General features: G+C 46.6%; 1 protein-coding gene across 1 annotated transcript in view; it reads left to right on the top strand.

Moving 5' to 3' along the window:
• The window catches only part of RGS6 (regulator of G protein signaling 6), a 95468-nt gene that overhangs the window by 66329 nt on the left and 14478 nt on the right, over positions 1-14661 (top strand). Inside the window, exon 13 of the mRNA XM_026078754.1 lies at positions 5198-5384. Within this exon, the coding sequence (XP_025934539.1) occupies positions 5198-5384 (187 nt within the window). The remainder of the gene's footprint in view (positions 1-5197; positions 5385-14661) is intronic.

Raw genomic sequence — 14661 nt, 5'->3', positions numbered from 1 at the left:
GCGGGGCTGCGCGGAGCGGGGCTGCGCTGCCCTCGCCCGGCCGGGAAACTGCGGGTCGCCCTTGGGGAGACCCGAGTGAGCGGCCCGCGTCGCCCGTGCCGGCTCGCGTCGTCCCTGGGTCCTGTGCGCTGGTGGCTTTATTTGGCGGATGTCCCGAAGCGCGCTGGGTGCTGCCTAATCGCCCTCAGCCGTTTCCTGCCCCAGAAAACTAAGAGGCAGAAGAAAGAGGAACTTTCGGTTTAAAAGCTGGGTGCATAGTCTGGGGAAGGAGAGAGGAGGAAGGCTGGTTGCGGGGGGAGGCGAGGGGGAGCAGTGTGAAGCACGCTCCCGATCGCACCGAGTGCCGCGGTCTCCGTGGAAATGCCGCGTTAGTGAAGGACCAGCGCTCTGCCGTGCCCTTGGCACACCTCCTCCCTGCAGCTATCTGCCCCTACGCGCGCCACCTGGGACGGGTTTCTGCTGCTCTCGGCCACACCAGGCTGACCACCGCAAGGATCTGGCCGTCACATTGTGCAATGATGGCTGAACCTCGTGTTGAGTTGTACCTATTACTTTCATTCATTTCCCCTCTTGACTCTGATGTTAAAATGTTTCTTTTTTCTCTCTCTTTCTCGGTGACAGGAAGTGAGAGCAAGATTGTGAACGGTGAGAGATGTGAGATGGGAGGTGTAACAGGCTAGTAAGGTGGCGCACCTGAGGAAAGAGAGAAGTATGGAGCATATTTCAAACTCTGATAGCCATTCGGTGATTTCACTGCCAAGCCAGGGGTGTCATGTCCTCCTCCGGGATGGGGATATAATACTATTCTCTGTTGACAGTCTCTTCTCAGTCTCTGGAGCCATCCATATTTTGCCTTTGATCAGGTTTAAAAATCCAGCTTTGTTTTACAGTGTACCTCAGAAGCAACTTAAAAATTCCCTGTGCTTTCTCAGCTGTCTTTTCACTGAGGGGCAGCTGCAAACAGCCCGCAGCGTCTGGGAGCCTCCATGGTAGCCTTGCAGAGAGGCAGAGCAGATACACGGACGCCCAGGAGGCGCCCTGTGCCTTGAGGGGGTCTGTGTGGGACTAGCAACATTATGAGATGGCTCCTGCAAGTGACAGCAGCTTAGTTACACACTGCGTGAGGATGGAGTGGTTTATCCCTCTAACAACATTTTAGGACACTGGTGTCTATCTTATCAGTCTTCTCCAGATCAACGTGCTATTTTATAAAGGACGAAGAACCCGTAATCAATGCTGCTTTTTCCTCCATGCAGACAGCCTTGGTCCCATGGCTGTCCTGTTCTCCTTAGGGCGCCCACAGAGTGGGAACAGACTGACGCCTCGCTCCTCCCCTGCCCTGTGCAAGAGCTGCTCCCAGCACCTCCCACAGAAGTGCTGGGAGGCAATGCAGAGTCTCCACCTGGTTCCTTGTTAGGATGGGGCTTGATTTCCAGTTCAGAAATTGCAGGACTGAGTCAGAGAGCGCATTTGCACTTTATAATTGAGCACAAATTCCCATGCAGCCCTCCTGTGCCTGCTCCGTTCCTGGGCAGAAATACCTGCCTTGCTCGGGTGAGTGCTGTAGGGATCCCATGTGAACCCTGCTTATGCACTGGATACTGAGGTGCGTCCTGAGATGCTTCCAGTGGCTTCCTCTTGGCAGAGAATTTGCCTGGAAGTCAAGGCTGCAGGGCTGGGAATCCCTCTTTGATGTTTCATGATTTTCAAATACCAGTCATAGTGAATAGCTTTGAAATTTTTACCAAGACAAAACTCCATTTTGCCTTGAAGAGGACATCCAGCCTTGGGCATGAATTTGCAATCACTTGCGGTAAAAAGAGCTTGTTAGTGTCAGGTTGGTTTGGTTGGTTGATTTTCAGATTAAGCCAAATGGTTATTAAAATGGATGGCAAGATGTCACTTTATAATGTTCCCAGTTCTCCCCACAACCATGCTTTCCCAGCCCACCAGTAGATAAGCCAGCAGAAAATTCCCTATCTAGCCATGTGTTTGTCTTTAGTGTCCCAGCTACTCTGGAATGATGAGCATCTTTTCTCTTTCCACCTTTTTTGTATTTACATATTAAGCTCACATCTGAAATGTAATGATAAAATAATTTCTATGTGAAGAAAGTAATGTTTGGCATCAGAGTGTATCACTGTGAGTGCCACCCTCTTCTCTGTGTACATGGGATAAATGGGGGTGTCACTTATTCAAATAATAAGATATAACAAGGCAGGACATCAGACAACCTTAGCATAACATCTKGAAGACTGAAAAAGGCCAATCACACACACACGCACACATGCACACACTCTTCCCCCAGCCCGAAATACTTTATTTCAGTTTATAAAGCTAAACTTCATTGCCAGTATCTGACCCTGAAGGTACTGATGTAGTGGTCTAAGCACTGTCCCGGGTTTGTTTCACCGAATGCATGCTGGAGGGATAAACATGAAGGAGAGTGTTCAGACGACCTGGGGGGAGTCAGGGCTGCAGCATTAGCCGCATGCATACAGCGGTTCTGCAAATGCTGGAGCAGAGCCACAAAGGGCAGACAGTCACTTCGCATGAATTACCAGCAGTCTTGGGCAATAAGTCGTGCTGGGGCAGGACACCAACCCCCCGGAGCCGCCAGGACGGCAAGCAGGACAAGGAGGCTGGCACTGCTGTTGGTTTGCTCCTTTTGTCCGTCTCTCATGTGCCGTGCCGATCCATACATGTGTCTCCTGGCTGGCTGCGTCCTCCATCCTCCCCTCCCCGGTGCCCTTCCTCCATCGGCGGGGGCTGCTCCCCCAGGCCCGTGGCAAAAGCGCCGCTTTGGGGAAGACACATTCCTTCTCTCCTCGCCCCAGTTATATCCCCGCTCCAGAGACGGCTTGGCCTTGCCGTGGCCCCTCGCGCAGCAGCCCCGCCGCCAGCCGCCCTTCCCCAAGGCTTCGTACACACCGCGCCAGGCAGGCAGGACTTCAGAGAGGCCGGGCAGCGCAGTTTTCAAGGGACACTCTTCAAACCACCTGCCTCATACGATGTCTGCGCTGCCACGTGCGATGGGGATGGGACCCCAGGTTTGGCGACAGGGCGCTGCAGCTCGCCCCGGGGCTGGGACAGGCTGGGGGCAGCGCCGGGGGCAGGCGGTTCACGGTGGCATGGGCTGGGCTGCGTCGAGCCCTGCAGCGCAACGCGTGCCCCGTGGCGCGCAGGTCCTCCTCCTGCTCACCATTGCGAGGGCTCAAGCGGAGGAGAGAACGAACGCCAGTCAGTCAAGCTGCAGGAGGCTTTTAAAGGTCAGAGTAGTGCAGCCCACTGCTAGCTCTCGCAGACTTCGCAGATGGGTTAAGTACCATATTCGGGTGACAGCAAGAGAGACTGTAACAACAGGAAAGAGCACAAGATGAGGCTGGTCTGGCGGCAGTGCCTGGAGCAAGAGACAAAATGCTGCATACTTGCAAACAGCCATCGCACGTGCGAGGCGCGGGTGCAGGAGTGTCCTCTCCCAGAGATACCGGCTGGCAGGAAGGGGAGTGGGGGATGCACAAGGATGATTTATCCTGCCCTTGCACACAAAACAGATGACTGTCTTTCAAACTGGCAGTTTCCCTCTATTACAGGTAGGGGACCAGGCTAGATGGATTAGCAGCCTCATTTGATTATGGTAACCCCAGTGTTTTTGTGACATTTACATATTGCGCCAGGAAATCCTGACTTGAGMTAGTAGGAGGTGGAGGTCTGAAGCAGAACATTAATTACCAGGGTCTGGCTCCTCCATCTGTCCCTCTATCAAAGGGGTTTTTCCTTTAGAAGAGACTGTATCTTTCTTCTTCCACCATGGAGGAGTGTTTGCCTAACTGGTAGCAAGCAGGCATCATTGAGTAATTTGGGATGGGAAATTAGACTTTCAGGTGAAGTTCAGCTGCTTTACTTAGTAGTCTCCCATAATGACAAGGTGAGGAGAGAGAAATGGGTTTTCTAAGTTGAGCAGCTCTTTCYGATGCCCTGAACAGCTAGTGACCCAGACAAATCTTGTCCCCACAGCATGGTCTGGGGAGCAGATGTGGGTGCATGCGAGCTCTGCAGGGCCTTCGCCACCAGGCTGCCAAGGGACCACAAGGCAAGCCCTGCCCTTGTCCTCTCCAAGCGGTCAGGGCATCTGTGCTCCTTTGCCATGGGGTGGCAAAGARCTGGTTATTGTAGAGGGCTCCTCAGGTCCCTTCTAACCCTATTTGCAATGTAACCCTTTGCCGTGCCTGCAGAGGAGAATCRTACCTGTTCTGCTGGGTCGCAGGACTGGGTACCAGGGGAGAGGCCCAGGAATATGTTCTTACCCAAAGGTAGAGCTGARCAAAGCAAAAGGCCACAAGGGGCCAACCTTCTTCTGGGCTGTCACCTGAAAGCGCACATTTCAAGCAAAAGTAAATAAACCAGCACTACCAACAAAATACCTTTTATTTCTCAGTCAAAAGCCAGTGTTTCTCACTCTTTCAGAAATATTCTATGGCCTTTCGTTTCACAGATCAAGATGTGGATTATGCCTTTACCCCTCAAAGGAATCATGTCCTCCATGTTCATGGACTTATTTTAGTCCCTCAGTGTGGATCTAGTCAAGAAAATATCCCTGTAAAAGGGGTGTATAGGCATAACAGGGCTCTGTATTCATCTTTCTGTGGCATCCATCTGAATGCCGGTCAGTTTACAAGTCAAAAAAAAAAAGGTTTCTCTAAGTGCTAGTGCTACAGCTTCACCCTGGAAATGATATGAATATTAAGTTTGTTCTGCATTTTGCATCACCTTTCAGCAACAGATCCTGCAGGCAGAAATTATAAGCAAATTCCACCAGGGCTGTAGGAAGCAGAATCCGCTCCCCCTCCTCCAGCTGCATTGACTCTGGAAGTTTCCTGTTTGCATATCTAATGCCACACTTCTGCAGAGATAGTTTGAATAGGAATGGTATGGTTTGAATAAGAATGTATCACTTTTTTAAGTCACTTTTCTGATCTTGGCCACATTGCAGTGGTTTAGTGTAAAGTATATCACACCTTCCCCTGCAATCATGCTACATGGAGAGTCTTCCATTAATTCAGCTAAATATAGGATTAGAGTCTACAGCTGTGGTTTGGTGCTCTACCCAGGCTTCTCCACAAAGTCGTATCTGAATGTCTCTGTCCTCCTCTCTCTTCCTTCTTTCCCTCCCCTTTTCATTTTTCCCCACTATTAGGTTTTGGCTAGCCGTCCAAGATCTCAAAAAACAACCTTTACAGGACGTAACCACAAGAGCGGAGGAAATCTGGCAAGAGTTTCTAGCCCCTGGGGCCCAAAGTGCTATCAACCTGGATTCCCACAGCTATGAGAAAACAAGCCAAAATGTCAAAGACCCAGGGAGATACACATATGAAGATGCACAGGTTTGTTTTTGATTTTATGGAACTACTGCTAATACAGCTCTCTGTTTTACCGCAATATTCCCCTATCACATTGTTACTGTTCACCTGTAAGAAAAAGGAGAGGCACAGTTGGAAGTGACTTTGAGGATATCTACTCAAGCTGGGCAAATGATATTTTCTTTGAATCTATCAGTTATAGTAGGCTAATGCTCCTCTGGGAACAAATGTTCCAAAATTTACAAGTCTGCAAGGTGCAGTGAGCTGGAGCAATGTCTCAAAGAAAGCAAAGATGAAAGAATACTGTAAAGTTCAGTTTGGCTTTCTGTGTTCCCTGTCACTAAAGTCTGTCATGTTTACAGGGCGGCTGATAGCATATCTAAATTCTGGTTGATAACTTCTTTTATCATTTATTTATTTTAACTAATTAAATCCCCACACACACACCCCAAAAAAGTCCGAATGCAGCAACTCCCTCCAACACAACTAGAAATTTGTCTACCAGACAATACCTTCGAATAATGATAGGACAGATGCAATGCAGTGTGCTTAATCCTTCCCTCCTAAGGGCCCCAGATTTATCAAAGAAATTTTACAGATAAATTGTACACAGAAAATGCCTTTAGGAATACAGATAATCTATGAAAAACTGCTACAAGGAAGAATTAAGACTGCATAACCTTCTGAAAAAGTGGAAATGTCATTATATAAAGGCTAAGAAAGAAAAAGGAAGAAGGGATCATTTGGCAAATATTGTCAGGGACACAATTAAAAGATATTCTCATAATCATTTTTTATCAAAAGCATGAAGTAAAACCTACAGCAAATGAAAAGAATCCTTGTTCTTATTTTTTCTTTAAATTGACGTTCAAAGGCAGTTCTTCAAAATACTCCAGTAACAAAATACTGCTGTCTCAGGGGAGGTGGTTGTGGACCACTTATACAAGGTTAGGCAATGGATTTTTCAAACTTGCATCAAATATTGTATTTTCCTGAATGCAGTCCTGCTCCTTGGTGCCAGCATAGAAGGGATGTACACAAAGTTTCAAGCCAGTCCCCTGTGAATGTCAAACACTTTAAATGTTCTTTTTAAAGCTGAGGAACACAGGAGTGTGAAGATGTTCTGGCTATGGTGTGTTTTTTGTTTTGCAGCTGTAGTGAGCAAGAACTTCTGTAAATTTGCATTACCTGAAAAAAAAATAATGGCAAAATGCAGGCTAAAGCAGATAGATGAATTAAGAAGAGAGTGATTAAATTGATAAGTTGAAGTACTGAGATTAAGATGGATGTTTTGACAATGAGTATTTAATCAGAGGAAGACAGTGGAAATCTAGGCTTGAACTGATCGGTTCAAAAATGTAATTGCAATTCAAAGAGGGGTTGATGAAATCAAGCTGGATCTCTTAAGTTAGACTGCAATTTTAGCTCCTTAGGTTAATTTTGTTTCAGAGGATTTTTATACTGACTGATGTCCTCAGCTCATCTGTTTTGATTCACTGAAATAGAAGTATGAGGCAAAAGCAGAGCTTCAGGCCCAGCTATAATCCTCTTGGAGACTGAGTCTGTGCCAAGAGAGGATGCGGCGATGTGGAAGGTGAAGCCAGCTTGCCTTCTTGCACATCGCAGAGGACTTCTGGTAGTTCTCCAAAAGCTAAGCAAGCTGTTTCTGACTGCTTCACCAGATAGCTACCAAGGCTGCCTAACAAAAGCAGACAGAAACAGGACGTAACCAAAACGCCTCACGCCCTAGCGGGAGCTAACGCAATGCTGGCTGGTTACTGATTCCTCCTGGAGAAGGGCCGTTTCTGTTTGCACGTCTGCTCTTCCCAGGAACCAACGCAGGTTTCCCCAGGGCACTCTGAGCCTCACGCGGGCCCTTCCCATGTCCTCTCCAGGTCAGCGCTGCCCTCCTCGCCGGCTCTGTTGTCTCATAAAGCTGTGGCAGGTTTAGGCCCAGCTCTGTTATCGTGGCACACTGGCACCGGGGGCCCAGGGGAGCTCCCACACATCCCACATTCCTATGGATTAAACCAGACACAACCAGTCAAAACACCCCACCGTGGGAGGGAAAATATGAGTGTTGTCCCGTCCTGTGTAGCTTTAGCACAAAGAAGAAAACAACTTAAATGTCCTTGTGAATAAAGAACAAGAAAAAAAATTAGTTTACAGAACAGTACATTCTTTGAATGCCTGCAACTCAGAGACACTAAGACTAAGAGGAGAGAAAAGGGTTGGCTGAACAGAGGAGAAGGAAAAAAATGCTGCTCCTGCAGTGGGAAAATAGAAGAAGGTGATGTGGCACTGTAGCCCTTATGCTGACCTGGGAGACCCACAAAATGCCAATTCTGTGTAAAAAGCATTGGAAATGAACTCAGTCACTACACTTGGGAAGGGGAAGGTGGAGCACAGCAAAGCACACTTCAGGCTAGTGAATGTGCTATAACCAAAGCTGTTTTCAGGTATTTAACACTAAATGGACGTGCTTCTGTGCGCTGTCTTGGCTCCCAGCCCCACACAGCGCTCACAGACTCTGTACGGCCATGAAGGCCAACTGAAGGRGGCAGTGGAGGGAGTTTTGGTGAGAAAATGGGCATAGAAGAACACAGGGAGAAAAGCGGCTCCTGACAAATGTACCTCTCAGTTAACACCTTTGGCTCTTGAGGCCACTCATGGTCTGAAGACAAATGGCCCCTATATCTAGGAAAAGTGACACTGAAAATCTTAGCACCCTACAGGAGCTCCTAATCCAAACCTGATTTGGGGGTGCACTTATTGTTTCAGACAGTGCTCTCGCTGAGCTGGTTTCCTGCATTGGAGAAGCCCATGTTTTGCCATTTCCCCATGTGAGCCTGTGAGATTCGCCCCATGTGCTGGCGCTCCTGCTTGTGCTGGTTGCCCCGCCTGCRCTCTTTGGTGGGGAGCAGTGTGTGGGGCTGGTCCTGCGCCCCTCGCCCCCCGCTTTGCCCCATACTTCATCCTCGACCAGGACAACTCCTGCTGCTAGCTCTGTCCTCATCTTCCAGCAGTATTGCCAGCTATCCTGACCCACAGTACATTTTGTTATTTTAGAGCTGGGCCCCTCCAGAGGGGAGCCTAACAGTTTAACTGGTTATTTTCTTCTCTTAAACAACTGTCCACTAAACAAAATAGTTATCAAACCATTTTCACTGGGGACCAAAGCAGCTTTGAAGACAGGGTCACCATGGGGAAAGGTCAGCTCAGTCAATCAGTTCAGTTGAACTATTTTGCAGGATCTAAATTTCCATAGGAGTTATTAGCATCATTGATCAACCAGTGTGAGGCCCCACAATATGAAGCAGCCACGGCCAGCTCTAGAAAGTAAATATGTTCCAGTCCATCCAAATGGCCTCTTTTGGCTAATGAAGCTGCTGACAGCCAGAGCAATTCATCTTTAATAGGGGAACCCCATCTTTAATAGGTAACCAGGTTGTGAATATGACAATTATGGTTTATGTGTACAACACTTTATGAGGTTTTTAACACTTTTTTCCCACCTTCAGGTACCTCCTTCCCTCCCCTGTAATGTTTTTCTGCTTTCGGAAAGTCTTTAATCCCTCTCTCAGTCCCATAGGCCTTGGCATTGTAAGCAGCTATCACAAGAATGCGTCGTGTTTCCTGATATTAATGTTTGGTTGTAGGGGCATTTACTGCCAGGGTTCAGAGCCAGGAATTACTAGAATAAGATGAGCCACATAGTTGTTCTTTCAATTACTTTTCTGTTTGCTTAGTGGAGTTTTTTATTGTTGCTTTGTTTATTTTTCTTCTTTAACGAGTAAAACAGAATTTTAGATTGACTTTCCCTTGTCTGAACGAATCAGCTATTGTTTTCTGTGAAGATGATTCAGGGGAATTCAGTTCTAATCCCAGCTCAGTTAGGGATTTTAACAATACTGTGCATATTCTTGGCTAACTCCAGAGCAGATTTAGATCGTAATGCCAAACTTGGAGCTGATCAAACTAGAAATACACCTGGCCCAGATTTGGGCCCAAGTCACACTCTCAGCTGCCCCAAGTCTCGGTTTGGTTTGTTCAGTTTTCATTCTGGTCCCATAAAGGAGCTGTGAGTGTTGACACAATTGTGACAGGATCCTATTGAATTGAAAAGCTATCTGCAGGTGTGAGCTAAGATCTCCTGGAAGTGGAATGTTTTCTACCAAGAAAGGAAAAGAAGGGATACCCTTTTTCCCACTGACTTTGTTTTTTCAAGCAGGCACAGGATGTGAAAGCAAGCCTATAGAGCTGTGTATGCATGGTAGCTATTGAGTGAGCATACAGAACTCCTTTTGTAGGTCTGGAGCAAAATCCCAGCATGAAAGAAAAACGTGAAAATAATCATTCATTGTGGGCCTGTATCACCTTTTATGTAAGAAACTAAAGAAACTTTGTTGCTACTTTCTTAAATCTTTTTACTCCCCTTCAGCCAGTCACACCACTTACACACGCATCTATAAAGGAAGGTGAATAAGGATGGGGAAACTGAGGCAGCACATAACAGTTCTCTTTGGTGGGACAGACAGTCAGTAAGAAAGCATGAAACAGACCCAGGAGTTCCTCGAAGGGCTGCTCGCCTCCACCTGAGCCAGCACTGCTCAGAGGCCTAGCGCTTGCATTACATGGTTTTGAAAATGTTGTAGCTGAGTCAGCCCAAAGCTCTTCACCAAGTTGCATCCTGACAGTGGGCCAGCTGGCTGCAGTATGTCCACCTTTGATCTAGTATCTTTGCACTGTGCTGACTCGTATATCCCACTAACGTGCGTCTCATTTGGGTTGTGTTACTGTGCACTAGTCCTCTAATCTTCACAGCAGACCACTTTGTTGCCTCAATTTGTCCTTTTCCCTCCTCTGTGCTGTTCCAGTGCCCAGGCCATTGGTGCTTGGTTTGGATGAGGCCCCCGCAGACAGTGTGCTTTAGGTTGCACCCAGGGGCATTAGACCTGCAATTCACATTAAGTTGGACTCGCTGCAAGTGCACAGAGAGCTCTAAATAACAGGCAATATATAGCCTAGTTCCACCCCTCTTCTTGTGTGTTTAAAAGTCAGAGCCTCTGTAGATGTATGTATACACAAATGGTGATGGGACCGCCTGAAGTCTTTTGACAGCCTGAACCTTCTTATGGGGGTCAGTGACTACAGAAGGACTTGGACATTATTCTCTTCTCCTCCTTTGGCTTTGACACTGTGGGGCTGGAAGGGAAAATCTTTCCTTACACTGCACTCTAGTTGCCTTCCCTATATGTGGGTTTTTGTGACTGTAGAAGCAGCCTTCACCAGAAGCATCACTGTTCCTGTTTATCTGTTAGACATATATAWAAAAAAAAAAAGAAGCAATTTCCTTCCCTTCTGGATTTCACAAAGCAACCTTCAACCAAACAGAATCTAAATACTAGAGCCCCTAAGTATACCCAGCAGAGCAATTAGGTGGATGGAACAAAAATAGGAAAGTGAACATACAAAGGGTTATGCTAGCATGCCTGTTACTGCACAAAAGCAGAAAGTGAAAGCCTTGAAGCAGAGGTCTACATCATAACAGATATTTAGTGTTGCTTCTTTCCTGAGATTTTTTTTTAAAGGTTTATACACACCACAAATCGTAAAGTACTACTTTTGTCCAGTGCCTTTCGTTTTAATTTGTGGTGGTTATGTTTTATGACAAATATCTAACATCCAGCTTTTGTCTAGCTGTTGCTTTTCTGTCTGTTAAGGCATCAGGGATTGAACTACTCTCTACACTAACTCCTCTCTGTACTACACAGGCAGAGAAAGGGCTAGGAAAGAGCCACGACTGAGCTCTCACCTTGCACATACAGTGACAGAAGATCTCTCCAGATGAAGGATCATGAGAGTGATGTGAAAAGAACGGTCAACATATTCGCACAGCAGAATAGTCTACCTGTTCCTTGGTATATAGATCATGCCAGGCTGACTAGGACCATGCATGAACAGTAGCAGTGTTTTCATGTGCCAAACACTTCCAAACTCCAAAAAGTCTCTGGCTTGCTTAAAAATTGAATTCAGCTCTCAGGTTCTGGGACTTTTGTGCTGGTACTGTGCGTTGTGCTACTTGGATGCAAAAAGTAGCTGTATCTCAAATCCTGAGCAAGAGTATTTCTTGTTCATGTGAGAGTCAGGTAGTAGCTGACACTATCCTGTTTCTCCCAAGCAGCAAGAGAAAGTGCTTGCAAATAAGCCCCTTTGCACCTGAGAAGCCAGGACTTGATGAGTCCACTTACGGTGTGAATGTCACTTGCTGTCTCGATGGGTTCATTTGCAAGCAGATCTAAGATTTTGGCATGCATTTGTGGTGTGGTGTGGTGTGGTGTGGTGTGAACTCCAAGACTTGAGCTCAGTCACCTAAAGGCACGTACAAGATGATATGCCAATAGATATGCTACAGCCAAAACGTTTATGAAATTTGGAAGGCTGCAGATCTGTTTATATATCCAACATATATTCTCCATGTAGGCATCCAAGAAGGGCTGATCATACCTATCTCAGCATAGCCTCCATCACTGAGAAGCCATATGTTGCTTTCTATTGTAGGTTGCTTCTATAAGGCTGAATCCTGATCTGTCACCATCTCCCGTGGGACAGAGAATGCCCCAGTGCTACAGAATTTCATTTCTGCTATGTGGGGGTTTCTGCCTCTTCCCATCCATGGCAGAGCCCAGCTTTTTGGCAGGGTTTTCACCACAGGAAATGGAAGGAGGAAGCTGCAGATGGCCTTGCAAATGGTTTTGGCCAAAGAGTTGAATAGTTTCCATCCCATGGCTATACCACAGCATGTATAGGAGCGCAGAGAGCCATCTTCATTGCTGCATCTCCTAGATATTGTATCCTGTTTGGAAAAGGGATTCCAGGATCCCAAATCCTATACAAGTTTCTCTCCTCCTCCCAGGCAAAACCTGTTCACTTGGGCTTTTTGCCATCAGTGAGGATTTGGCCCATATTGAGAGAATCAGCCTCTTAGCCACGATCATTGTTCTCAAAACCTAAAGCTGCTCATATGATGCTGGACTCCCGACAGCCCACTCCTGTCTCCCAGGATAGCTCTTGCTATATTTAGGACTAAATCCTCCTGCAGTACCAAGCTGACCCCTTAACTGTGCTGCTTGCCAGAGCTCTTCGTCTCTGTTRGCTTCCGCATTGCGTCTGCCCCCGGCTCCCCGGCAGCTCTGCGTGCACATTTGTATGGTTGAAGGTATGAAGTAAACCAGTTATCTCATCGATTTACAGGGGAGCCAAAGCTAAATTTATGTGTTACTTTTATCAATGCACTTTCACGCAAAAGATTTACATTGTGTTTCCAWCTATGTATCTACAGGGCTAAACAAAGGATTTCTGTGTATTACTCAAAATGAGCTCTCGTTGCTTACAGTTATTTCTTCTGCTAAAGCTCCTTCTTACATTACTGTGCCTTCAGCCCAGTGTAATTTCATTTGTGGTCTGAAAAGAGGTTTTATGCTTTTTAGTTTACCAAGGAGGTTGGTCTATATTACGGTATAATTATTCATCTTTTTTTTTCTTGGTAATAAAAACAACTTGGTTGAGTGTGAAGAAAATGCACCAGCTAAAACTGTGGGTGTAAATTATTGTGTCACTTAAATAACCTGTGGCCAGAAAGATATAGCTCAAATTTTCCAGAGCAATTCACACTCAGGCCAAGACCCTTATGTGTCATTTACCAACCTGAAACATTTCTTTTCTAAAATATAAATCACAGGAAGTCTTACACTCCGGCAGCAACAAGAGCACTCATTTACTGCTAGCCATGCTAGGTGGCAGTACTGCTAGGCACCAGTGAGGCTTGAGAAACAGGATCCCTTACAGGTTAATGCATTCGGACAGCTCAAAAACGGCAATACAGCATTGCTGAGAAGAGTAAAATGCTAAATGCAGAGACTAGAATAAGCAGATGCAGAGTTCTTAGTGAGGATTTGGAGACATTAAGGGGGATTGGAATAAAACCCCCACAGTTCACACACACACACACACACACACACATGCACACACCCTCCCTGTTAGATTCAGTCGGGACAAGTTTGAAGGTCTTTTCTTCTACTGTGTACTGCATGCGTTGTCTTGACTGTATCTGCTACCGGCTATTTCTGCTTCCAGGGCCAACGTGGCATTTTTCCTGTCTTGTCTGGAGCACATTTCAGCACAGTCAGTTAGACTGAATGGCAATTGATAATTAGTGCTCCTAAAGACCATTGTACTCAGTAGTGGCACAGGTGACTACCTCTGTTCCTGAGGAATAGGTTTGCTTTCTTTTCTTTGGCATAGACCTTTAGGAAGATCCTGGTGGTGGTGTGCTACAGTGTTCTGCTGGTCAGGCGGGATACCTGCGGATGGGCTGGGAGAAGTACAGTGGAGCCAATATGATACATTGAGAATAGCCCCTGGGTGGCGCTTTTTGTTGCCTGCAGTACATGTGCTTTCTGGCACTGGGGCTCACGGATTAACCTTGYCTCCTCTGCCGCAGAGGTGTCTGTGCAGAGCAGAGGCCCTGGCAGAGGGGCATTAGGCAGCAGCCAAGTCTCTTGGGAAGGTGCAGCAGTCCCACACTGGGTGCTCAGAAAAGCATCTCCCTCCTTCCTATCCCCTCTTTTTTCAGTGGAGACAGCCCTTTGAAAAGCCAACCTCAGGCAGGTCCCCAGCTGGCATCAGTTCTCATCCTAATAGTGAAGGCCACAAGGCATTCACTGAAGCACTGAAATGTGCGGTATATTCATCCCCAGTGCCCAGCATGCAGGTAGAACAAACATTAGCATTCATTGTGGTTTGCCATTATTTATTTAGTTATTTAATCTACTGCTTTATATTGCTTGTGGCCTTCTCTTCTAATGGTTTTGTCTGACATTCTGCAAATCTCCCTTTCAGTTGGCTAGAAGGGTAGCTGCTAGGGCTCACATGCTTGCAATACAGAGGGATCTCCAAATACATTCTTACTAGTTTTATGCCAAGTCTCAGTGACAGGGTCAAGGGAGGCCCCAAAACAATCTAAAAGGCAGGAGTGGGATAGCTACAGTGAGGAGGTTTGTGATCAGTTTAGGCAGGGCAAAGTGGGACCTTGGAGCTGAAGTGAATCTTAACAGGTATCTTAGTCTTTCTGTAACCCCCCTGTAATAGGCTGAAAAATGTGCTAAATGGGAAAACCTTTAATTGAAACAAGCAAAGAATCTGAGATTTTCCCCTATTCCCCCCCAACAGCTACAGCTTACAACTGTGTTTAGATACAAAGAGGGGAAACTTTCTATCAGCAAGTTAAAATTTAAGGGCT

This window comes from Apteryx rowi, unplaced genomic scaffold (genome assembly GCF_003343035.1).
Source record: "Apteryx rowi isolate R43461 unplaced genomic scaffold, aptRow1 scaffold_488, whole genome shotgun sequence".
Classification (NCBI taxonomy): Eukaryota; Metazoa; Chordata; class Aves; order Apterygiformes; family Apterygidae; genus Apteryx; species Apteryx rowi.
The sequence above is the reverse complement of the archived record's forward strand: the minus strand, read 5'-3'. Positions and strand labels throughout refer to the sequence as shown.